The sequence below is a fragment of the Equus przewalskii genome, chromosome 17, assembly GCF_037783145.1.
Source record: "Equus przewalskii isolate Varuska chromosome 17, EquPr2, whole genome shotgun sequence".
In the NCBI taxonomy this organism is placed as follows: domain Eukaryota; kingdom Metazoa; phylum Chordata; class Mammalia; order Perissodactyla; family Equidae; genus Equus; species Equus przewalskii.
In genome coordinates, this window is record NC_091847.1 from 67,215,874 (window position 1) to 67,242,305 (window position 26,432).

Sequence of the window (26,432 nt, forward strand, 5' to 3'; positions counted from 1 at the left end):
CACAGAAGAGTCAAAAGGAAATGAAGCAGAAAGCCTCATGAGATAACTATTATTTCCTGTTTCCAGCATGGGGAAATATTATGAAAACAGTCTTCTCAACTGTGTTGGACCCTGCAACTGATCCTACTGGTTCACTTACTTTCTCTAAAGTAGGGACTGTCTCGTGAACCTCTTGAGTTAAAGATCAAATATTTTGTCAGGAAAAAAAATTATAGTAGTTGTCTCTTTTAGACAATGAGACTTTGCAGAAAATTACTCTTAATCCAAGCTTCCAAAAATGAATTATTAAAATGAGCCTAATAGGAGAATTCCTGAAGATAGTTAAGGATCTGAACATAGAAACTTTTTAGCAACTTAGAAGTAAGTATCCTTGAAGCATATTTAGAAATGGTATTTGAATTGCTTTAAATAGATTTTAAAATTAATAAAAATGCTTCCTAATTTCAGTTTAAGTTAACCCATCTTTGTATCTCAGTAGATTTTGTGGGTTTACATACAGTTTAACAGCCAGGTGATGTAAGTCTAATCCAAATTCCAAAAGAGTTGTCCTGGCACCATTTTTTTTTTTAACAGATTTGATCCTGAGAGAACTTGATTCCATTTTGTTCAGGCCATTAAAAGCTCTCTGAGACGCCAGATCAATTCTAGCGGCCACCGAAGGGTTCTCATTCTTGGTGGATTTCCCCCCGCCCAAGACACTTTGTCCCTGGAGTCCATCCTGGACCAGAACAGGGTTTCTGGAGAACTTACTGTGGCCGTGTATCTGAAGTTTGAGATCTGGCTACAGTGAGATCCATCATCACTGGAATAAACGAAACAGCCTGGCCTGGGTTTTAATATTTCTTTTCAGTTTACCTAAGAGAAAATGTACCTTTCCATCTAAAATGCATAGGTTTATATATGTTTGTGTATTTGCCACCATCTGGGACAGTTACTTGGCCTATAAATGCTTTCAGTCTTCTAATAGTATAATGAGTAGAAAGACAGGCCAGAAATTCATGTCAAGAAGGAAAACACATAATATATGTGAGAGTATAGGTGGGGATGGGGAGCAAAGAATGCCGCCGAGAAAGCAGAATGACAAGAAAGCAAGCCTGGAGGTGAGTTGCTTCAGAGGCTAAGCCTCAGAGTTGGAATGCGTGGGGATTCAGGAGAATTGGCCCAGAGTTGGAGATGAGATAGCACAGGATGTCAGGAATTTGCTGGGAGGGCAGCCTCACTTGAAAGCTGGAGAGCCTAGAAATAAAGTATCCTGAAGTGACCAGAAGAAGAGTTTCAGTTTGGACTGGTGGGTAGAGGAAAATGTCACCAAGGTCAAGTGAAATGTAATAGCATATAAACTCTTTGTCCATAACTGAGGCCGGGTCAGCCTGAACTGAGCAAAGGAATATGTGCATATAATTTACCAGCTTTTAGATAGTTAAACCCTGAGAACAATGGAAAATGTGGTTCAGGGACTTTACACAATGGAGAGTGTGTTAAGGGACAATGCCCTTTGGAGGAAGGGTATTGCAAAGATGAAAAGACTGATGATTGTCAGTTGCGGTCTTTAAAAGGAGACAGCGGAAATCAGCCATCACAGGCCAGAGAGTCTATTTGGACCCATTTTCATTACCCAGAAAGGAAATTGGAGGAAGACCTAAAGCCAACCATTGAAGAAGTACCCAGCCTCCCACCAGTTCTCAGGGCTCCCTGCGATCACTTACTTCTCCTATACCGTATTTGCTAGTACTCCAGAAGCAGTCATCTTAGGCCCTGAGAACTTTATGTGACCTGCATAAATTCTTGGTGCTCAGTGGCTCCTGTTGGTCGATGTTTTAGGATTGCTCAAGGCCCTGAGGCAAGCGTTGGCCAATGTACCCCAGGTGGCATTCCAGTTGCTCATTTATTATTTCTTCAAGGGTGGAAAATGGGGCTGGACAGCACAGCAGGTCTCCACATGAGACATGGCAGTGTTGAGATTTGCCCCCTTCTGCCCGTGAGCAGAGGTTCTGTCACTCACACCTGGGGAAGGCTCGTCTGCTCTCAGACAGTGGTGCCAGAGCAAAGATTTGAGAGGAAGTAAGATCTGGGGAGCTTGGTTTCCCTATCCCGACTGTCCCAGTGAGGGTGTCTGTTTTATTCTGCCAACATTTAATAGTTGAGCGTTTCCCAGATCCTGATTATGGAACATTAGAACTAGGACAGCTCAACGAGAAACAGATTCCTTGGCACGTAAGTTTGGGAAATGCAGCATTCTCGATCTTTTCCAGAGTTCTACCATGCACGTGATCCTCCAAGAAGCCCTTTAAAAAGGAAACCTGTTCTCACTTCATCTAACTCACAGTGGCCCCAAATTCATTTGACTTTGGACCTCATTTTCCCTGAAGACCTGTTACCATTCCTTGGAACTCAGTATTAAAAGGATCAGGTTCTAGGAGGCAGGTGCTGAGAGGGGACACGGACTGAGAGACACAGAAGGAGAAAACTCAGAAACAAATTTTGTCCACCTTTGAGCTAAGAAGTCTTTGTGTACCTCAGATGGCTTGCTGCTTGCAGCAGCTTACCTTTCAGAGTGACGAGTGAAGCCCATGAAAGCAGCTGTTCACTGAAGGGGCTGTATGTCTTGTTATCAAATCCTTAGATTACCTTCTTAGTTTTTAATTGAGTTGAAGAGTAATTAATTTAGTCTAATTGTGAGCAAACCGGTTTGATTTAGAGAATATTTCTGAAGAGAATAGTTCTTTTAAACTTTAAAAAATACATTTAGGGGGCCGGCCCAGTGGGGTAGTGGTTAAGGTCTTGTGCTCCACTTCGGTGGCCCAGGGTTCGCAGGTTCGGATCCCGGGTGCAGACCTAGCACCGCTCGTCAAGCCATGCTGTGGTGGCATCCCACATAAAATAGAAGAAGACTGGGAGAGATGTTAGCTGGAGGCCAATCTTCCTCACAGCCATGCACAAAAATTTGGTAAAGATACCCAGATTATCAAGTTATTTTTGGCTCAAATTGTCTGTGTAATATAGTAATTGTATGTAAATGATTGCTCTGAGAACATAGTTCTCCCAAGATTTTGTTGGCTGTGTTACTCGGCAAATCTTTGAGCAGCCCAGTGATAACCTTTAAGCACAATTCCTATTACATCTGTATTAACGATATGTTGTTGAATAGAAAGCACTAATATTTTTAAACATATTTACATATATTTAAGTCTGTTTATAGCTAGGAGTAATAAAGGCATTGGAAAACACTGTAAATGGGTCTTCTCCCTCCCCCCCAAATTTTTAAGTTTTGCCTAATTTATTAATCTGACTTGTTTTCATCCACAGAGGCCAGCAAGCTTGTTATGTCCTATGTAGCAGCGGTTTGTGGAAAAGGAGCAGAAGTTAATCAAGTCAAAGAACAGCTTTTACAGTCCAACCCGGTGCTGGAAGGTAGGATTTTCTGTGTGCGGGGTCGGTGTGACTGAGCAGTGGATCCGGTTGTCAGGGCCCTTCAAGTTCCTGGTGTGCTGGGAGGTGGGCTGGGAGGTGGGCCGGGAGGTGGGCTGGGAGGGCCGAGGCAGGAGGAGACTCAGGCCAGACCCGCCCAGCACACGGGCAGCGTCCTGGGAACGCGTGGCTCCAAGTGCTTAAAGGGGGAACCGTTGACTCTTGTAAGAGGAGCTTTCCCACCTACAATCATTTTTTTCCCTTTCCATTTTTATTTAAATCTCTTCACTTTTGCTTAAAAATAATCAGCTGATAGTTGCATTTGACTCAATGGCTAGGAGACTTGGTGGAACAGAGCGCCGTGAGTACAGAGCAGTTTTATTGTTCAGGGTGACCCCTGTGGCTGCTTGGTTCCGTTGGCAGGGAGATCAAGGCTGTGCCAGAGAAACATCTAAGGGCCAGTCTTTTCAGGGCCCTAGAAAGCCTAGACCTGACTGTAGAGCTCACATTCTATGCATGGCTGTCTGTACTGGTCAGCTCGGGTTGCCATAAAAAAATGCTGGCAACTCGGTGGCTTAAACAACAGAAATTTATTTTCTCACGCTTCTGGAGGCTCAGAAGTCCAAGATCCAGGTGCTGGCCAGGTCGGTTTCCTTCTGAGGCCTCTTGGCTTGTAGGTGTGCGTGTCACTGTGTACTGACATGACCTTTTCTGTCGATGTGGTGGGGGAGGGGTAGCCTGGCTGGCTCATGACCTCATTTAACCCTAATTTCCTCCCAAAGGCCCCCTGTCCAAATACCACGCATTAGGGGTTAGGGCTTCAGCATATGAATTGAGAGGGACCCACAAACATTCACTCCATAATACCATCAGAAAACAAAGCCAGGCGTGAGTCCCCTTAATGCCATGGAGGTTGACGGAAACCATCGGTATAAAGCATCTTTTACTTTGAGAACATAAATCAGAGCCTTTCCCTATTGATGGCAAGCTTTTAACATTGCTTTATATTGGAAGGATGTCTTTATTGTCATTTAACACAGTTGTTGGGGTAGAGTAGGGTTTCTCAGCCTCAGCACTGTTGACATTTTGGACTGGATGCGTCTGCTGTGTGGGGCTGTCCTGTGCACTGAAGGAGTTTAGCAGCATCCGTGGCCTCCACCCACCAGGTTCCAGTAGCACTCCTGCCCCTAGTTGGTACCATTGAAAATGTCTCTGGACATTGCCAGATGTCTCCTAAGGGGTCAAAACCACTCCTGATTAGAATCTCTGGTCTGTAAGAGTAGTTTGGTTCAAGCTTTTGTTCAAAGTCACAGAAGGTCAGGATTTAACATGGATTAAAGCAGAGCTCTTTGGGGTGGGTGGAATGCCCCGCTGTGTGGAGCGACAGAACCCTGCCCGTTGTCGTTGTTACTCAGGCCTAGCCCCTCCTTCCACTTTAATGGATCCTTATCCCCCAGATAGCGAAATAAGAGTCGTGAAAATGCTTTAACTTCATGAAAGGCAAAGGCTGAAACGTCTGTTATGTGGCTACTGATATTTCTTCCCCTTCAGTATCTTAATGAATAAAGAAGCTATTATAAAAAGTGCTATAAATTCATTTTATTGTTCCAATATTTGGCTTTTTGTTCCTGTGTTTTGCTTTTAAGTTAGGGTGCTTTACATGTGTTGTATTTCTGTATATGCTTCTTTTAAGAATGCCGTGATCTAAAGGAGAAGCACTGTGGAATGCTATAGCTTGCATCTGTGATTAGAATCTGGCCCTTTATTGAATGGTATTTGAAACTAGGCCCGGGTGCAGGAAATGGTAGAAATGTCTACTGTGGGCATGTATTATCTTTTATGGGAATGCTTTACTTTTTAACTGGAGCTACTACTGTAAATGAACATTTAGAACAATGAACTTAAAAAAACAATTGAGGAATGTGTCTCAAGTGTTCTATAATGGAAGACTTGTTTTTGATTCTGTGGCTCACAATAAAAGACTTCAGTGTTTAGAGCTGTGTTAGTAATGTGCAACTCAGATTTGTTTGATGAAAAGATGATTTATGGCTTACAAATGGCGCCCTGAATAAAGTTTTTCTGAAGCAATTCCTTCACTTGCCCTTGACCTTCAAGCCACAATAAACTGTCCTTTATGTATCGGCATCTTGAGCTGGACTTTGGGACAGTGCAAGTTAGTTCACTTGGCACCCCTACATGTTCACACCCACCGGGAAGGACTAGCCTATGAAAACACAAAAAATGTCATGGTCTTCATGATAGCTCAGTCAACCCTCACCATTACGAAGCTTGTATTTATTAAAGTGTTGGACATGGGATAATGATGTGAACCTCTCCAGCAAGCATCCTCTTTTGAGTATTTCCTGTGTACAGGTTTCCTCACTCAATATAGCATCTCAGCTTATTTTCTATTGAAGAGAGAATTTGGTGTCAGGGACCTACCTAACCATACCCATTCCAAGCGGAATGTCTCATACAAAGAACTTCGCCTGTGTTGACTTTGTAAATTTTGTCTTAACTGAGCAGGGGCCAACTTTTTTTTTTTTTTTTAATCAAAAAACCTAAAAAGCCAGCCAACGTGACACATAACACGTTAGGTTTGGCTACCGAATGTAGAAAGTGAACTTCACCTTGAACACACGTTTCCACACCTTGGTCAGGTGATTGCTATCAAAACTTGGACCAGCTTTTAGCCCTAAGTAATCATTTGAGCTCTCATCACTCTAATCTGCTGTGTGTTAAATTTAATGAAGTTTTGGAGGCTTCCAGAGATTTGGTGCCTGACCTCCCAATCTAAGATTCATTTCTGTTTGCCACATCGTCATGAGCTCTTCAGTCCTTGCTAGGTGTAGTGTGGCCCAGGGATCCCAGTAATAGCCTTGGGGTGGGGCTGGTGAGGTATAGGTAGAAATACAGAATTTCATGCCCATCCCCAGACCCAATGAACCAAAGTCTGCACTTTAACAAGGTCCTCAGGTGATTGATTTGCACATTAAGATGTGAGGTGGACTGCTGGGCTTCCAAAGCATCAAACAAGGTCCCCTCTGCTTATAGGACTTATATTTATTTGACTTAGGCCTCTACTACCATGGCCCTGATTAATTTGCCCGTATACCATACACAAGCTTGGTGAAACAGTCCTTTCACCTTCTGACACTATGAACTGTACGTGTTAAACAGGAGCACTCTGTACTTGGGGCCACATCAACTCATGGTTCTTATGTGCCCTCATTTAAAAGGGAATCCTGTGGGAGATTCCGGCTCTTCAACGTAGCTAAGATTGGAGCAAACCTGGATTTTGCATTATGAGCAAAATATTTATTTCCTGGAAAGTTTCACTTAGGTCTGATGGACATAAGCTAATGAAACTATGTAGCATGTTTAGCCTATTGGAAATGACGTTAGGTTTCAAATCTCTTTCTGTATTTCAGAGTTAGATATTTAGGTATGTTTTTCTTTGGTAAGGAAGCTTGGCCCTGAGCTGACATCTGTTGCGAGTCTTCTTCTTTTGTTTTTTTCCTCCCGAAAGCCCCAGTGCATAGTTGTATATTCTAGTTGTAGGTCATTCCAGTTCTATATGGAATGCCATCACAGCCTGGCTTGATGAGTGGCGTGTAGGTCTGTGCCCAGGATCTGAACCGGCGAACCCTCGGCAGCTGAAGTGGAGCACACGAACCCAACTGCTACGCCACCGGGACAGCCCGAGTTATACATTTAATCACATTGAAGTAGCTTTATTTTAAAATTAAACGATTTAAAGTTTCTCGTGCCTTTTCTGTCTGGAAACGTCATGAAATTCCACAAAACCTTTGATAATATTAAGTAGTTGTCTTCGAAATAACCTTATTCACTGGTGATAATGGTGGAAGAGCAAAGACGACTTGTTTGCTAGCCACTCAATTGACTACTCTCAAAACGATTAAAAAGTGTTGAATTAGACAAGATTAAGTTTACGGGAAATCTTGGAAAAAATTCCATGATTCATAGGCATGGCTCTTCTTTTCTGTGAACTTACAATAAGACGCGGAAGCTTTAGCAAGTTACTATGACTTCTCTTAAATGTGTTTCTATGAAAAGTTTGGATGGAAATGTCATTGCTGCAAGTCACATTTTCGGGGATTTATAGCTGTCAAATCATTACATTTGCTTTGTCTTTCTGCTTGAAATTATTTTTCTGTCAATTTTAACCACACATCTGTTTCTTCCTTACTAGCTTTTGGAAATGCCAAGACTGTAAGGAATGACAACTCCTCTAGATTTGTAAGTATTTGTGTAAGCATAAGTGTTAACACTAATATTTAGCTCTTGTATGTTTAAACAATTAGCAGATGTTTAATATTTCTTAATACACACATTTTAAAGATAAGAACACCATTGCTATTGAGACGCTGAAGGTTCTATAAGGACTACTTTTTGCCTTCTGGAATTTTCCTTTTTGATTCTTGGAGTGACAAGCTGTTTTTTTCGTGTGTTCTTGTCATCTACCTAAAATTCCATGAGCAATTTAAATGAGGCTATTTAGAATAACTATTTACGTGAGTTTTGGTATTTAAAATTTTAATTAAACATCAGAAATTAAGTACAATAGGCCCCCCTTATCCTTGGGGGATATCCAAGACCCACCCCCAGTGGATGCCTGGAACTGCAGATAGTACTAAATGCTGTGTATGCTATGTTTTTTCCTACGCAGTAGGCTAACAGATGGGTAGCAGATACAGCATGGATACTCTGGACAAAGGGATGACTCACATTCCGGGTGGGATAAGCAGGAAGACACAAGATTTCATCACGTTACTCAGAACAACGTGCAATTTAAAACTTACGAATTGTTAATTTCTGGGATTTTCTGTTTAATATTTTTGGACTGTGGTTGATCATGGGTAACTGAAACTGTGGAAAGTGAAACCACAGATAAGGGGGGATGACTGTAGAAAGAAGGATGAACTGGGTGTCAAGTTTGTATACTCTGTAGCTTTTGTCCTTCATGCAGTGGGAGCAGAAAGGATGGGGGTGTATTCTAAAACTTTACAGAGGTAAAATCATTAGGTTTGGCAACTAATAAGGAGGACTAAATAGTAAAAACTGAAGCTAATTGATGTTTTGAGTTTGGTTGCATTGGAAGATGCTAATTCCCCTAATAGAAGCCTTTCCAGCCTCATCACCCATCACTCTCCAGCATGCACTGTGCACGGCAGCCCACTGGGATCTCTCCAGCTGTGCTGGGCTCTTTCATTCGTGCCTCTGGTCTTTACAGAGACACAGATGCTGCCTGGAGGCAGCTGGGGGAAATATGTTGAGTATGATGGTGGCGTTTTGAAATTGGTCCCTTTTTTTCTATAGTTTAACCAATCTTACAAATTCTTAAAAGATATTTACTTTATAAGGTGTCTTCTCATGTAACATTACTGGGGACCATTTTTGGTGGTCTTCTGTGCTTCCCTACCAGAGAGCCTATGCTTCTCTGCCAAAGAACCTTCCTGCCCTCTCTCTCTCCTGTCTTCTTTTAGCCCCTTTTTGCTTTTGTCTCATTAGAGTTACCGAGTGCTGAAGGCATGAGAATGAGCTCAGGTGGAGATCGTTTTGATATTTTGGAAAGTGGAAGGCTAAGGCTCCCAAATCCGAGGCTGTGCGTTTTTTCCGTCGGATTAGCCCTTAAAGTTCTTAGAACTGATTTGAGCCTTGCCTTTTCCTGTTGTGGTAACATGGCTAATCTTATTACATAAATGGAATGAGAAGCAAAGGGTGGGCAGATAGAAGTACTTCAAATAGATCAAGCTTCTTTATGGGATGGAGATTTTATTTTTGCTGTTTGCAAGTCACACACACGCACACACACTTTTAAAAAATTGCAAATATATTTAGTCTCTAGACCATAAAAATGCAGAAAACCATATTATTTAAAGAGTCGTTAGTACTTAGTGATATTTGAAAATCTGGTGAAAGGTTGGCAGGTGATTTGGCTCATTAAGTAACTTCAGAGAAATCCTATTATAACACAGGTATTAGGATGTGAGATTAATACGTGATTATAGGCTAAATCATTTCATGCCCGGATTTTAGTAATATCTCTGCTTTGTGGTCTAACTTGACCAGTAACATACTCAAATCCATGTTAGAATATTATAGTAGGACTGGTGCTGTATTTAAACTGTCTATAACAGTGGTTTATGACTCCTGGGAGATTACATTTCCTTTGAGTGTGTTTGACTGGTTAACCAAGAATAAACTTCTTGAGGTCTTCACTGAGAAATCTGGTAGGCCCTGAGATGGTCTAGTTCCTGTGCGTGTTCCTTGTAGCTGACATTTTACGTCAGAGTTCCCGTGGAGGTGCCTTACAGTGCTCTCCTCCCCCCAGCACCTCAAAGGTGACGTTGAGCTTCTATTAAGAAGAAACCCACTGTTTTTTTGGGGGGGGGGAAAAACCAGTTTTAAGGCTTTGAAAAATCTCTGTTCTTGACCAAGGATTTTGGAGGGGGGAGGGGCGTTATGTTGAGCACTTCCTGGGTGCCAATTGCTGAGCTAGGCACTGGGGCATGTAGGAGGGAACCTGTAGGGTCAGGAAACTTTCATCACCAAACCTCTCATTCAGTAAGAATAAAAAACCACAATTTATTCATTTGTTCAAAAACACTGTTTCTTTTAACATAGTTAAACCTACGTCTCCCTGCATCTCCTCTTGCAGCCTAGGGTCCTTTCTTCACTGGTAGCCAGAGGGATCTTTACAAACTTACGTCTCTCACTGCTGAAAGCCCTCTGTGGCTCCTCCTTGCACCTGGAACACAGTACAGGCTTCCTCCCAGATCTTTGCGTGACCGGCGTCTTGTATCATTTAGGTCTCACTTCAAATGTCATTTCCATGATGCTTTTCATAGACTCTATGACTTCTTCTTGTTTTTAGTTTTTTAGGCATTTATCAGTCTCTGGAATTATTGTCCTCACTTCTCCCATTTACGTGATCACTGACCCAAGAGAGCAGGAGCCATGAGCGTGAGCACCCCAGCCTTCTCGTTCGCTGTGGTGGCCCCAGTAGCTAGAGCAATGCCTGGTGCCCCTGTAGACACTCAGAAAACATTTATTGTTTATCTATTTTTAAGAAGCTTATAAACTAGTCAGAAAAAATAGACATGGCTAAAAGTAATTGTAACACAACACGTAAAATAATTATAACACACATAAAAGTTCCTCATGAAAATTATCGATAAAATGTAATGGAAGTTGAGGAAAGAGAAGCTGGAGGAGTCTGGGACTGGGAACGGTTCTGAGTGGGCCCGTGAGATTTAAATGTGCCAAAATCTAGTGGAGAGAAGAAAGAGCTGGCAGTATAGCATGAGGAAGCTTGAGGAGAGAAACCAGTGTGAACCTGCATTTACTAGGGTTAGTGGCTAGACCAGAGGTTCTGAGACAGGAGCTGTGGGCCCAAGGACTGGAAAGATGGGTCAGGCCTCAACTGGAGGGCTTGGAGTATGAGCTTCAGGGTCTTGGACTTTATTTTGTAGGCATTTGGAAGCTGTTGATTAGTTGAGTGACATGATCAGAATCAAGCTTGTGGAGAGTCATCAGGGTGTGGCTGAATGGGAAGAGGGCTGTTCCAGTGTCAACTGAATTCTCAGTGCTGTCTGATAGTTGTCCCTGGTCGGCTCCTTTTCCATTCTCTACACTGTTTATGTTACTCTCTTCAAACCTCCTATCCTTTACTCTCAGCTGATGTTATGCCTACTTCACAGAAATTAATCGTCGTCATCATCATCCAAGCCCTCAACCTGGGTGCCTCACCTGTCCCTGTATCTGTATGCACCCGTCTGTCACACTGGGAGATTCTCAACTCCTGTCTCATACAAATCCCTCCACCTGTGCTCTAGACCCTATTGCCTCCTATGTCCAGGGACCACATTCCGTCAAAATCATCCTCTCTCTTGTGGTCTGTCTCGGACTCCCTTGTGAAGTTACCCTTTCCCCCCTCTTTCACAGCTGCCTCGCCTGTGCTGTCCCTTGCCATCATGGAGAGCACCACTGTCCACTCAGTTGCCTGGGCCACATTCCTGGACTTTTTAGTCCTTGACCCCCTCCTCTCTTACCTCCTACATCCAACCAGGACCTGTCATTGTGATTCTCTGGGTAGCTCTCAACTCTGTTTTCTCTTCCCTTTTGCTACTCCTGCTAAAGCCACCAACATTTCTCTCCTGATTACTGCCACTGCCTATTAGCCACATCTGGTCTTGCTCCTTTCCAGTCCATTCCACACTAGCCAAAGTGATATTGTAAAGAGGCAAGTCTCCTCATGGCATCCTTGTTTAGGAACTTTTAATGACAGAACTTTGCTGTCAGGAGAATGTCTCAGTGTCATGATGTGCTCTAGCTTCCGTCTCCAGCCTTGCTTCCCCACTCAGCATTCTCACGAGTGCCAGTTCTTATGCCTGCCCTTTTCTTTTCTCCCACCTCCTTGCCTGCCTGGCTTTTCCTGATGCTTCGCATGTAAGCTAGGGCAGGCTTTCTGCTCCTTCTTTGTCCCCTCCTTATTCATAGCACCATGACCCGCTGTGGGATTTATCCTTGCCTATCCTTGTAGTGTCCTGTTGACCTGTCTCAGCTTCCCCCAGGCTGTAAGTTCCTTGAGGGCAGGCGCTGTGCCTTCCTTTTCCCTTGTGCCTACATTAGTATCTGGGAAATGCTGGATGTATCTAGGCATTTGCTTAATGAATAAGTGAAGACTTGAAAAGGGCAGATGACCCATGACAGTGAAGGAGGAGAGTCAAGGGAGCATGCATGAGCTAATAAAAAGTCACAAATTGCATTGTTGACTGAGTGCCATGTGATCATGTTTCTTCTTCCTTACCATTGTTTTGAAAATAGAAAGAGTTAAAGTAATTCTTTGAGACAATTATTTACACACCATCTATTTGACTAAGGTAGAACATGAAAGGAAACCAAGGACTACTTATTAGATCCACACGCCCTTATCCAAACGAAAAACAGCTGTCAGGGTTATTCTGTTATACTGGTTACTCTTTAACTAGACAGTTATAGACCAATTCTCTAAAAATCACAATATGAAACTCCATGTGTGTTTGAGATATCATCTGTAAGGTGTAATACGAACCTGGGGTTGTATGTTGCTGTATAATCTAGATCCAAAGCCAAAGAGAGTAATGGTGGTCGGTCTTTGATTCTGAGTTGGTCCCAGCACATCATCAGGGATTTGGTTGGAGCAGATATAAAAACAGAACTTAGAGTGTTCCATTTTATCCACTGTCCAGTATGTTTGGAGTTTCCAGCCATGCCTTAAAACATGTTATCCCTATAAAAATGAAATACTTTATATTCTCAAGTAGTGCACATACAAGGAGTACTTATTTTTGTCAGTTTTTATTCCTGAATTGAATACACACACAGCTTCAGAAGTTTGAAACACATATCTGAAATGGAAAAGTCACATGATAGCTGAGGAGATCTATTCTTAAATTAGTAACCTGATATGTTAGCTTTGTGCTAATGGGGTAGTTAGTATGAATTATTTATGGAGGCGTATTGTTTGTGTCGTGCTTACATAAACTGTGTCTTTATTAATTACATTTAAACAAATGCACAAACGGCTTAGTATGCTATTCTCTAAGAAGATATGCTGACGGGATATTTTGAGGTGAACTTGAAAACTCACAAAATCTTTCTTTGGCAGGGCAAATATATGGATATTGAATTTGATTTTAAAGGCGATCCACTGGGAGGAGTGATAAGTAACTGTGAGTATTTTGCTTGAATCCTTTTAAAATTCAGAATAGTAAAACATTTATCATACAATATTTCAGATACTCGGGTCTTCAAGAGATAGGTATAAGAATACGTTTCTTTTTCTTTGGATTTTTTTTAACCTATGCATTTCAGATTGTTTTATAATATAATTTAATTTCTAAACCTTTTTAAAAGATCTTTACCTTTGGAAGAGTTTTTAGAAGTCTGCTAAAGAAATAAGAATTAGTCCAACTGCATTTTATATTCTCTAGATCTTTAAGCCAATCTCGTAATGAAAAGGATCCTCCAACGGTCATTTTCTTTAACAAAATTAATCTGTGATTCAAAAGAAAATAGAAATAATTTAAATTTAATAACTTTTTTGGGGTAACATTTATCCAATAAAATGAGTGGACCTGTACTTCACATTTTGTTGTGAGAGATTTTGTCTGTCTTGCAGTGTATTTAGATAATTGAAATGTGATACAACTGTTAGGTAGAAACCGATTCATTTGCCCCCTTTAGTCATGATTTGTGATTATAGAAGTGTAATGTTCTGTGTCAAAGGTGAAAAAACAAACGAAATCAGATGAGGTCTGCTTAACAGCCCCAGGTCCAGAGTTTTCTAAAGTGGGCCCAGTGGTCAGTATCTGTTATAAATATGGCCCTGCCATCAGCACTTTGGGGCTGCAGGACGTGCCCTGGTGTCTCTGCTCGTGTTGACTTCATAGTTGATTAGTTTGGAAAATTTAAGATGACGGCTCAGGGTTTGCACACCTCCTAACGGAGCCCTGGCCTGATTATCCTCCTGAGCCCTCTTGTTTTGTTGAGAGTGACACTTCTGAACCTCCCACTACCCCTGGCCTCCTCACAACCCCATGGTGCTATTGGGATTTTTAGAATGAAAAAAGTCTAAGTTTGGACTAGAGAAAAGAAAGACAAATTGAAACAGGTATCCAGAGCAATGGTCATGAGATTGGTTATAGCAGTGCTGTTCCTTCTTCAAATGAAATTTTATGCTGAACTCCAGCTATGAAACAGATAAAACAAGACCTGATCTGGTTGAAGAGGAGATGGCTAGCCAGAAGCCCTGGATCCCCAGGTGACCCCTAAGAGCTTCCTGGTGAACTCTAGAACCAGAGGAATGCCGTTCCAAAGTTAGTGTTTTCAGTAATTGGGCAAACTATGCAGCCGATTTTTTAAAACAATTTTTTAATCAATGATTCACAGAGAAACCTTCTAGGGCTAGGGTTTCCTCATCTTTGAAACAATGGGACTGAACTGGATGAATTCAGTGGTTCTTCCCATTTCCACGAGTCTGTAGTTTTTTTCTTTTTTAAAGATTTTATTTTTCCTTTTTCTCCCCAAAACCCCCCAGCACATAGTTGTATATTTTTAGTTGTGGGTCCTTCTGGTTGTGACATGTGGGACACCACCTCAGCATGACCTGATGAGCGGTGCCACATCCGCACCCAGGATCCAAACCAGCAAAACCCCAGGCCGCCAAAGCAGAATTCGCGAACCCAACCACTCGGCCACAGGGCCTGCAGGTTTTAAATAGTTTAATTTCCCATTTTAGTTTTCCGTATTACACACTTTGTATGCCATGCATTGGGATTATCTATATTTGTAAAAATGTATAATTATTAGAGAGACTTTTGTTTGTTCTTTTAGTGAGAGAGAGGGATTTTTTCTTTTTTGGCTGGGAAAGATTTGCCCTGAGCTAACATCTGTTGCCAATCATTACCTTTTTAAAATTTTTTCCTCCTCAAAGTCCCAGTACATGGTTGTGTATTCTAGTTATAGGTCCTTCTAGTTCTTCTCTGTGAGCCGCCACCACATCATGGCTACTGACAGATGAGTGGTGTGGTTCCGTGCCCAGGAACCGAACCCAGGCTGCTGAAGCAGAGTGTGCCAAACTTTAACCACTAGGCCATCAGGGCTGGCTCTAGAGAGACTTCTTGGAAGTGTTAATATGAAATGAAATTGGCTAGAATCGTGCTAGTTAGGTTAAAACGTTTTATATGTCAAATGTGGAAGCAAAAGTACTCACGCAAACCATATATGAGGTAAACCAAAAGCAAAGGATTATAATTCTGCCGAGCTTGTTCGGCAGACTCTCTTCAGAAGGTAGGGCAGCTGATGAGAGCTGTATAGGAAGAGGTGTGCCTCAGTTTGAAGACTGCCATTTTAAGGAATGATCAATTTTTATTCCGAAAGATATTCATAAATCTTGAGCACTTGCTCTTACAAGACAAATTAATTCTAGTTACTAATTAATAATACACTTTTTTAAATGAGATAAATTTACTGTTTTCTTTGTAGAACTTACATCTAAACATCTGGAATGATTGAATCAATAATACTTTTGAAGACTCTAAGAAAATAAAATTATAATATAAAGTTATATATTTTATTAAATAAAATATATTTTTAACTTACTTTAAGTATTAGAAAATAACTTAGGTTTTATGTCTTGAAGTATAAATTTTAAACAGAAATGTCTTCCTGCACCCTAATTCTTACAGTATCCATGGAGAATAAATATTACACACTCAGTTCTTTTCCAATTAAGATTAATATATCATCATGAATGGATTTCATATGGTGATTGTTACCATTTGTTCCCACAATGAAATTATATTGAAATTTGTGGTAGTGGGAACACTCTGGTATTTTAGTGGCCTTTGCTTTGGAAGGGAAAGGAATACATTAGTGGTGAGAGCAGGAAATTTCACCCTGTACAGATAGAGGCCTGACTCATAGGTGGTCACGGGGAGTTGGTGTCTGCTGGCCTAAGGCGGTGTAAAGCAATGGGCAGGCTCACCCTTGTTCTCTCCACGCTGCCAAAAGTTACCTTCTTGTAGCCTAGAAAAGAAGACAAAATTTGCCATTTTGTAGGAAATACAACCTTTTCCAGCAACCGCCTAGTAAAAGCGTAGATCATTGTTGGCTATAATTATTACTTTGAAAACGGCACAAGATCACTCAAGCCAGTTGTGTGCCCAGGAAGTGGAAAAGAAAGCCCAATAACTGACTCTCTCTTTCTAAAAGAGGTATGCTATAAAACTTAAGTCTTGAGCTCACTTGATAGCTACGTGTCCCTGAGGTTAGTGTCATTAGGAGAGAGGTGTTACAAAAATAGAAAATGGCAAACATTTGCTTCAAGAGAGAAGATAAAATCTGGAAGCATATCCAGATGTTTGGCTGATGTGAGATAATTATTTCTCCTACTTTGTCAATGCTTGTAGGTCTCATAAAATTTATACATTTGTATTTGAGGATTTTGGATCTAGTTTTATGAACAAGAAACTTTTGGAAATGTGTGGCTTTTATTAATGGTCACAGACACTTTCTTTGGCTGTGGCACTTGATGGCAATTTAGATTGTGGAGAAAATGTGGTACAAGTCTCTAGGGATCTTATGTCGTAAAAGAAGAATAGCACAGGGATATATATATATGCTATGAAAAAGCCTTATGGTTTTAAGTATGCATATACCTGTGTAAACTGTAAGGACAGCAGATATGGCTGTCTTGTTCACAATGGTGTATACAGTAGGTACTCAGTAAATACTGGAGATGAGGATGGATTTAGTTAAATATAGATGGGCCCTGCCTTTTCCTGCTTCATTATTTGGGGCATATCCATGAGCCTACTCACACAACTCCTATTGGTTTATCATGTGGTTTCCAATGTCTAAACAAAAAGACGGCAAGTTATTTAATTCTCTGTGCCTCCATTTTTTCATCTTTGAAATGGGATGATAATAGTACTGATCTCATAGGGTTGTGATGAGGTATAAATTATTTGTTAATATCTAAAGCACTTGTAACAGAGTCTGGCACATAGTAAGCACTCACATGTTTTCTTTTTTATTATTATATACTTATTTGTTTATTGTCTCTAGCCCCTAGCTAAATATATGCCCTATAAGGACAGAGAGTTTGGTTCATCACTAAATGTCAGCAAATAAAATGTGTCTGACATCTAATATATATTTGTTTAATTAATAATCACACAACTACACAATGTACAAGTACAATTGACATAGAGAAATATATTGAAAAATAAAGCTTCTGCTTTAGTGGATAGTTTTCTCTGAATATTCTATGCCAGTCATTTTTAACTACTTTTTCTAAATCCCGGAAAGGGAAAGTTATTGGTAGTCAAACGTCATCTGTTCCTGGCTTCTGTGTTCAGCTTGAAAAAAGTAATATGATCCTGTGAATTATGAAGGAAAGCAAATGTTGAAATTGGTGTGTGGTCCAGTAATTATTACTGCCCAGTAAACCACCCCAAACTTAGCAGGGTAAAACAACAGCCCTTTTATATTCTCTTGGATTCTGTGGGTCAAGAATTCGGATGGGGCACGGCAGGATTGGCTTGTCTCCACAATGTGTGGGGCTTCAGCTGGGAAGACTCAGGTGGTTGAGGGTGACCTGCATGAGTGGAGACTGGAATCCTCTGGAGGTTTTGTCACTCATGTGGCAGGCTCCTGGGCTGGATGAATTAAAGGCTGGGCTCAGCTGGGACTGTTGACTAGAGGTACATACATGTGGCCTGTTGTGGTTTGGGCTTCTCACAACATGGTGGATAGGTTCTGAGATAGAGTGTTCCAAGAGGGAACATTCTTGACAGCAAGTGTTCGAAGAGAACTGGGAGGAAGCCTAAAGTAGCCTGGTAAGTCATACAGTATCGCTTCTTCTGTGCTATTCAGTCAAAGTAGGCATAAGCTTCCCCAGTTTCAGGGGTGGGGGAGGTAGATTCTGCCTCTCAGTGGGAAGACTGTCAAAGAATTTGTGGACCATTTCCTTTTAAACACCCTCAATCTGATAGATTGTTTACAGAAATGGCCACAATGATTTCTCACCTTGTGTACCTTGGGTAGTCCCCTCTCTCAGTGACTCAAGACTTGGCCGGGAGTCTTGTTTTGGTCAGTGGAGCAATTAGCAAATACAGCACAACCAGAGACTTGAAAATTGGTTACAGATGGGAGCTGGTTCTCTCTTGTTCTTCTTGGGAACTCTCTCATCACCACCATGTGACTGAATCTGAGCTAGTTTGCTGGATGATGAGAGACCCATGGAATGAACCCCCAGACATGAGCGAGGGCATCTTAGATCAGCCAGCTGCCAGTCAACCTGCCAGCAGACCGTCAGCCCGTGAAGCCTAGCACACACCAGCCAAGTTGGCTGAGACCAGAAGGACTACAAAGGTGACTCTTAGACTCATGAACTAATAATTGGTATTCTTCTAAGATACTAGGTTTTGGGGCAATTTGTTATACAGCAAAAATTGATACAGAGGTCTAGTAGCTAATACCTCTTACCCTACTCAGTTCAGAAACACATGAGAAATAGGCACAGGCATCAAGCTGGAGAGCAAGCAGCTTTATTACTGTTAGAGACAAAGTTGAAGAAAGTGGCTAAGTGGGTGCTACTCCAGTCATGTGCTACATAAGGACGTTTCAGTCAGTGATGGACCACATATACGCAGATGGTCCCATAAGATTAGTACCATATAGCCTAGGTATGTAGTCGGCTATACCATCCTAGGTTTGGGTTAAGTACACACTGTGATGTTCACACAATGATGAAATTGCATAATAACACATTTCTCAGAACCCATCCCTGTTGTTAAGCGACCCATGACTGTAGTCCTCTGGTGGTATGGCACTTAGGCAGGTATCAACAGCACTCAGCAACCGCTGGCCTCTCCTTGTGTGCATTGCTCCTTCTATCTTACAGCACTGGGTAGTAGATCTGAGTGTGTGCACAGTGTGGGGAATCGGAGAGCTGAGCTATATATGCATGTCCGTTTGCTTCTTCAGACCTCGCTATGCAGAGGTGTCCTTCCTCCTGCCAAGGGGAGGAGTGAGTAAGGGGCTGAGAGAGGCTGGGGGAGTTAGTCTAAGGAGATCCCCCCACATGGAGTCATCAAGCAGGAGGAAACATCCAGCCCCTCACAGGGCAGATGGGGGATGGAACAAATGGCTCTGAATTCCTTTTCTTTCACATGTCTTTTGAATTTATGATACAGTTGGCTTCACTTTTATGTGCTGTCTCCCTCTTGGGATGTTGTTTAATCTATATGTATGGCACATTCGTGCCATTTTGCAGGATATGGAATATAATTTTAGTCTTTTAAATAGTTTGTGATTTATAGCGTTCTTCTTCCCTTTATATCGTATCCTTGATATTATTGATGACGAGTCACTAATTAGGAGTAAAACTGCCTATTATAACACTTCCTAAAGGAAACTGATCTGCTCTGTTTTCTGGGAGTATACCCATTAAGGTCAAATTGGAGATGACCCATACAGAAGTCAGTTCTCAACAGCTAATGAATGTTCATCAATAAACAGTGTCTGTTTTTAATTTGTCTTCTTTAGGCTCAAAATTCGCCAAAAGTCTGAGACAGTGCATTACCTAGTTTATAATACAAGGCTGGGCTTTTTTTAGCCCTTTGACCATTGGTTGTAAAGTATCTGTAGCAATAAAACAAATTTCGAAGAGCAATTCTGTTACCCTGTAATAGATGGCTTTGTATAAAAGTAGATGCCTTCCTTTGTCTCAGTTTTACTTTGGTGTTCTTTCTTTTACAAAAATACATTCATCATGAAACAAGATTATATGCATTATAGAAGAAGCTAGATGTTCAAATATTTCTAAATCAGTTAGGATAGTATGTTTAGTAATAAGATATTATGGACTAGATATCTCATTAATTTTATTTCAGGGCTGGATATGGAATTTTAGATTCAGATACATACATTTATGAGTAAATTTTCAATTATTAGATAAACATTAAATTTGTATTAGGAAACAGTCTTTTGTGAAAGTCCATGTATGCTATATGTTCATAACCAGAGCCTAATAAAACCCAGTAGTTGATTAGGTGGATAATAAGCCATGTTTTCTTAGTGTTTTTAAAGCCCAAATTAATGTTTCTCCTGCAGACACTGGAACCCTTTCACAACTTGTGCAGTATGTCCAGCTCTCTTTAGTGCTGATTTCGTAACTTCAGGATACTGACTTTTAAAACTTTAATCCGGTTTCTTAAAAATTAAAGCCTCAGTGGAGGTGGAGTTAAGTGAAAATTGCAATGTCTTGTCATGCTAGATGTTTTAGATCTCGCAAAGCCTGTAACCCACAAAAAGATGGAGATCTGCGTGAGACCTGGGCCGAGAGAGCCCTGTAGTGAGCATTCGCATCTGCTTCCTCTCACTGTAATACACATGCACAGTGAAAGATTTGGAGGAAGGCATTTGTCCCATGTTTTTGGCTTTAAAATTTGTCATTAGTGAAACTTCCTAGTTGTCAATCTTGAGAGTTATGTTGTCTATTTCCAGAAAGAGTATAGAGTTGATTTTAGAATATATACCCCATAATATGAGGCAACATAAGCTCATAGAGTTTTCCACTAAAACTATCATCCTTTATTCCCAGTAATTCACTGGTTGACACTTTTTCTTTAGGATGATTATCCACAACAACAGAGACAAAAGGGAGATAAACTGTACTTACTTAGATTGCAGACCCATAATTATTACTAAATGTATCACTTTGGTTTAATGAAGGGGCATAAATTGATTGGAAGAACCTCAGTGCCACTCAAACACTTTCTCGTCGTGTTTATCTGTGAGCATTTGGAGGAGCACAGGGTCTCGGGGGTCGGTCAGTGTGCTACATCATGGGTTTCATTGTCATTCTGGCCTTACTGGCAAGACTAAGACAAAGCTCATTTCTCCTTAAGCCTTAATCAAGAAGTTGGACCATATCTTTTTTTCAGGAAGGGAGATTGTACATAAAATCCAGACACTTTGATCATACTATCTAATCTTTCATCTGTTATGTTCCAAAGTAATGTGATTTTTTTTTTTCCTTCCAAACCACTACTTGTCCTTTTATTCCTTTGCCTATAAAAGACTTCCTTGTCCAGCAGGTGCACATACAGACGTTTTACTTCTTTTCTATCTTGTGCCATGGAGAGGCTGTCCTGTGACATGCATGGGCATGTGTATGTGCCCTGGACTAGCTGGTAATTAGTCAAAACTAAGAAGACCCCTAAATGATGGCTCGGTTCTGTTAATAGTCGGGTAGCAGCGGCATAGTGGGGTAGGTGGGCAAGTTCTGATTCCAGAGTTTCTCTCTCCCTGCCTGTTGAATTTCCCCTTTAGAATGGCTCAGTAGGTTTATCTCTTCCATTAAAACTTAAATTTATATCAAATTTAATATGAACTTAAATTTGCATCTTGAGAGGGGAATGTAGCTGAATTGGAATATATGGAGACTCTTAGACTCTCTTCTCTACTAAATATCTGGCATATCCTGTGCTAAATCTTGTTAGTAGAGGCTCAGTCAGTGGTGGCAGAAGCGTCTAAAGCAAAAGAGAAGGCTGTGATAGTGTTTTGCTTTGACTTAATTCAGGAGCACATTTAAGTAAATTAAAATGATCAGGTGGCGAGTCCTTATAGTGAATTGAATTTATCTTCTGTACTTTGAGTAATTATTTGATATGGCTTCAAACTGAGAGATTGTATTGGTGTGTGCACATTAAAAAAAGAGAATAGAGAATGCTTTTTTAGCATTAGTAAATTATTTTTGGGCAAACATTCTTCCTGATTACTTTTCTACCTGGAAGCTTGTGACTTATGAGAAAAGGCATGAGGAAATAGCAGGCTCTGTGGCAATAGACTAAGCATTTTAGGTGGTAAAACCTTCAACTGCTTTGTAATAAAAGGTTCCTTATTTTGTGATTGAGTTGCTTAGGTGAAGTCATATCTTTTATGTAAAGTACAGCCTTTCCAAGTGTTTCTGAATTTTGCATTCTTTTTGCTAGAAAATTATAGAGTATGAGTATGAGCATGAGCCCTTAGTCACGTAAGGCTGTGAATTCAGGCCCTATCGCTTAGTAGCAACGTGACATGAGCCTCATTTTCTCATCTATGACATAGGGATTATAAAACCGACCTCAGGGCAGGTGTTAGGGGTTGAACACGATAACGAATGAGAAGCACCGAGTGCACAGGGGGAATGTCACTGAAAGTTCCCTTTCGGCTTGCCCTTTGTATCTTCCCTTTTAAACACACATTGTATTATGTTTCGTATTTGAATATGATAGTAGTCACTGATCATATCGGCGTGTGTGGTTCAAGAAGTACATTGGCCCACATTCCTTTCCACACCGTGCACAAGCGGATATTATTCTTTAACTTGGTGGCTGTTATCTGCTGAATCTTGTGGCCATTTCTGTTTCTACAGTCTTCATTGTCTATGAGCATTTGTTAAAAAATGCCGAGCATTAGGCAGGCCAGTGTGTTGCTGTTGCACAGTGTGGCCCTGTCACCTGGTTGGAAGGTATTATTTCATGTCTTGAAGCACCGCAATTTGCTTGTTGGAATGTGATTGGATAAGTGCCATGAAACAATGATTTGTCATCATTACTAAGGTGCCCCCATGAGGTGAGAGGGCAGCAGGCTGCCAGTGCTTGCGAGGCGTGGATTCTTAGCCCTATGGGAAGAGCCTGGGGCTCGCGGGCTTTGACAGTAGAGAACACATGGTCCTTCTGCCGTCCCTACCCCCACCTCCTGCTCTCTCTCAAGGGCCTTGGCTTCCCACCTTGGAAAGAGCTGCTGCTGTTGGTTTGGGTGGTGGGAGTAATTGGGTGCATGTGTGACTCTTGTAGGCCAAGAGGAAGAAGGCCTTCATGTCTGCAGTTGCTGCTGGGCTCATTCCCGAGTAGTTCCTGGCACATAGTGGGTGAGCAGGGAGTTGATTGAAGGAATTTGTGCATGAGCGGATGAAGTAAACTATAGCATTTGTTTATATTTTTCATGTAGTCGAGTTACTTTCTTCTAGGCTTGAGGGATTTCCTATAAGGATTAGCTTCTCAATGAAGAATCTGCTGACGCCCTGTGGATTCTTTCTTCTAAAACTGTGCTAATACTCTTAGGACCCCATAGCAACTTGGTCACATGATAAATACAACCATACTGCATTTTTATCCTTAACTGATTATTCTGTCTTCTGCTCTGTATGTCACTATTTACTTATTGATTGAAACATTCAATCCATAGAGATGATGAATATCACACAATCCTTCCTTTTCTAAATTTTGTCTCACCTGGGCTTTTCAATTTCTGTTTTCTTTCTTTTTGCTAAATATGAAGTCTTCATTATTCTCCATCTATGACTTGAGGCCATTGGCAGTCACCCAAGTCAAATGAGAGCTGGAGATGAAAATTAAAACTCCACAGCATCCTGTTCCTAATAATTTTTGTATTTACATATTTTTGTTCTCTTTTTAGTCGACTTAATTTTATGTGTCCTTGGAACCCATCTCTTCATTCTTACAGATGACTTCACGTTTCCAGAGCACCCCCCAGGGCTTCTCATTCATCACATCTGTACTCTAATTCTGCCTAGGCTGCTCTTCACATGCTGATGTGGGTTCCAGAAATATACATTACGAAGTTCAGTGAGCATTCCCAGAAACATTGCACATCATTCTCCCCCTTACTCATGTTTTGGATAATGTTTAGATTTCAACCTGATTGGAAATCAAATGTGTGTGTTTCCCAGTCTTAGTACTTAATAATGGGATCACTGATTTGGAATGTTATGACTAAATTTGGCCTTTGCCCACAGGATCCAGATCCTCTTTTATATCACTGGTCAGTGATAAGCAGGACTCCAGGCAGGAATATTCTCGGCCATTGTGCTTTGCCATTTCCTGCTGTAGTGGCTACTTTCTGGTTGGCTGGCTCACTCTTTCATTCCTTCCTTCCTTCCTTCCTTCCTTCCTGGATGAACATTTGAAAACTTAATGAGCATCAGATTTGTGGGATGAAAAATTATTTGGAATCAATGAAAGTATACTGTCAAATAACACCAAATTCCATTAAAGGAACCACCTTTCATTTTCTAAGACTTCAAGATAGTAAGAAAATCTGCTTCCTTTATCCCAGGTAGCAGGATGTCTGCATATAAGATGGGGTCTGCAATTGGGTCACATGGCTTGATTTCAAATTCTACTTAAAGTCTTGGACTCTCAGTTTCTTCATCTGTTAAATAAAACCTTATGACATGATTGAGAGGATTCAATGAGATAATTAATGTCTACAAAGCACTTAGCACATAATAAGATCTCAAAAATGTTAACTTACTTTTTATCCTTATAATTATTAAGTGGATTTGTGACCAAACGGCTGAATTTCATTGCTTAGATTTGTAATGCTTCATTTTGAAGAACTTAATATCATAGATGATATAAAATCAGGAGATATTAGTATAAAAACTGTATTGTCTTTAATCAGCCTGTTGAATGTATTATTGAACTTATTTTACATATTCACTGTTGTTTAAAAAGAACCTGGTTTGTTTACTTTGCTGATTTTAGTTAGGGTAGGTCCTTCTTCCTGGAAGTAGAACTGAAAATGTAGCTTCTGTTATTATTTTATTAATACAAAACAGAAAATAAAAAAGAAGGTGAGGAGGGGGAAAAAAGAAGAACTTGGTGGATTTGAAAGTGAAATTAATACTATACTATGATTTGATTCTCTTTAGATCTTTTAGAAAAATCTCGAGTTGTTAAGCAGCCGAGAGGTGAAAGAAACTTCCATGTATTCTATCAGCTGCTCTCTGGTGCCTCTGAAGAGCTCCTCAGTAAGTCTTTGTTTTTGTGTTTTAACTTTTAGGGTTGCACATTTTCCAAAGCATTCTTTTTTAAAGTGTCCCATATGCTTTTCCCCTGCCTTCTTAAAGTTTTTCCCTGCCTCTGGTTGAAGAACATATGTGTTTACCTCTGTCGTACCCCAGCTTCGCTTTTATATATATTTCTGTCCCTCACCAGACACTGGGCCAGATGTCTCATATGGTTTACCAACAGAACTAAACATTAGGGAAGGGCTAATCATAAATTTAAAAAATAAAATGGAAGAATATAATTATTCCACTTGGGGAGAGAGTTAGATAAACTTATTAGCAGAGAGCAGTAGGTGAATACAATTATAAAAAAATGAATTTCTCATTGAAAATTTAAAAATAGTGGGAAGACAGATGTAACTGATAAAAGAGTTAAAAATCTGACCTTATATATTTTAGAGAATTAATATAAATGCATCAGGATAGTAGCCAGTAGCCTGGAGATGAAAAGTTTTGAATAAATAGTTCAACCAAGAAGAGCTATGGAAAGTCTACAACACTTGGGGGGAAAACCATCCTTACTAATAATCAACAAATGCAAATTAAAACAGCACTGAAGTATTCACTATACATATATTAGCAAAAATTATTAAAAAGGATAAAGCTGGCAGAATTGTCAGGCACTGATCTCCTTAGAGCTTGTGGGTGTCACTTCAAAGCGAGGACTTCTTCCTGGGGGCCTAATTGGCAATCCAAAATAAATCTTAAAATGATCAGAGCCCTCCTCCCCGGCACACTGCTCTTTGGAATCCCAATGAAATCCCAAAGAAGTAATTCAGAAGAATCCAAAAAAAGTTTCATATGGAGACATTTATCACTGCTCTGTATTTATTATTATAAACTGGAGAGAACCCGAGTGTCCAATGGTGGGGGAATCACTGGGCAGACATCATCTGTTATAGTGAAATAGTACATTGAAGATATTTTGTATTATAAAAATTTGGAAAAGAGCCTGACCCAATAAGAATAAATGTAAAATAGCAGAGTTGAAATATGTACAAACAATGTTAAAGGTGATTGGAGAAAAATGCTATTATTGATACTTGGGTAGCAGTTTGTATTCTGTTGATTCAATACATAATGTGAAAGTCATTTTATCTGAAGGATTAAAGGAATGAGCTATTACAGATGATTAGATTTACTGAAGTAACTTATCAACTCGTGTGTGTGATTCAATAGATAAACTTAAACTTGAGCGGGATTTCAGCAGATATAACTACCTGAGTTTGGACTCCGCCAAAGTTAATGGAGTGGACGATGCAGCAAATTTCAGAACCGTTAGGGTAAGATGTAATGCTTTTATTACTCTTTAAAAGGGTAGACTATGTTGCTCAGTTGGAATTGATAATAATTCTGAGTTTTATTAAAAGTGTAACTCTTGCTCCCTAAGGTTTTAGAATGATACAATAATTTATTGTATTCTTTTTAGTTTGATTTTTGCTAGCTCAAAAATCATACAGTATTGTCAAGGCCATTCTTTACTAGAGCAGTGATTTTACTATTTATTGTAAGGAGCTTTCTTATTATATTATCCTGACTCTTTTAATGTTGCATTTAAATTGCAATTATTTTCATAGGCGTAACTCACTAG

The 26,432-nt window shown here is 40.4% G+C and overlaps 1 protein-coding gene across 22 annotated transcripts in view; it reads left to right on the top strand.

Moving 5' to 3' along the window:
• The window catches only part of MYO1B (myosin IB), a 180,822-nt gene that overhangs the window by 97,654 nt on the left and 56,736 nt on the right, over positions 1 to 26,432 (top strand). For 21 of the 22 annotated variants that reach the window (XM_070581690.1, XM_070581691.1, XM_070581671.1 and 18 more), the window contains 5 exons: positions 3,307 to 3,411; positions 7,622 to 7,668; positions 13,082 to 13,145; positions 24,704 to 24,802; positions 26,021 to 26,124. In XM_070581690.1, the coding sequence (XP_070437791.1) occupies positions 3,307 to 3,411; positions 7,622 to 7,668; positions 13,082 to 13,145; positions 24,704 to 24,802; positions 26,021 to 26,124 (419 nt within the window). Of the gene's footprint in view, positions 1 to 3,306; positions 3,412 to 7,621; positions 7,669 to 13,081; positions 13,146 to 21,130; positions 21,177 to 24,703; positions 24,803 to 26,020; positions 26,125 to 26,432 lie in introns of those variants that run through there. The other variant, XM_070581693.1, reaches the window with a different exon arrangement.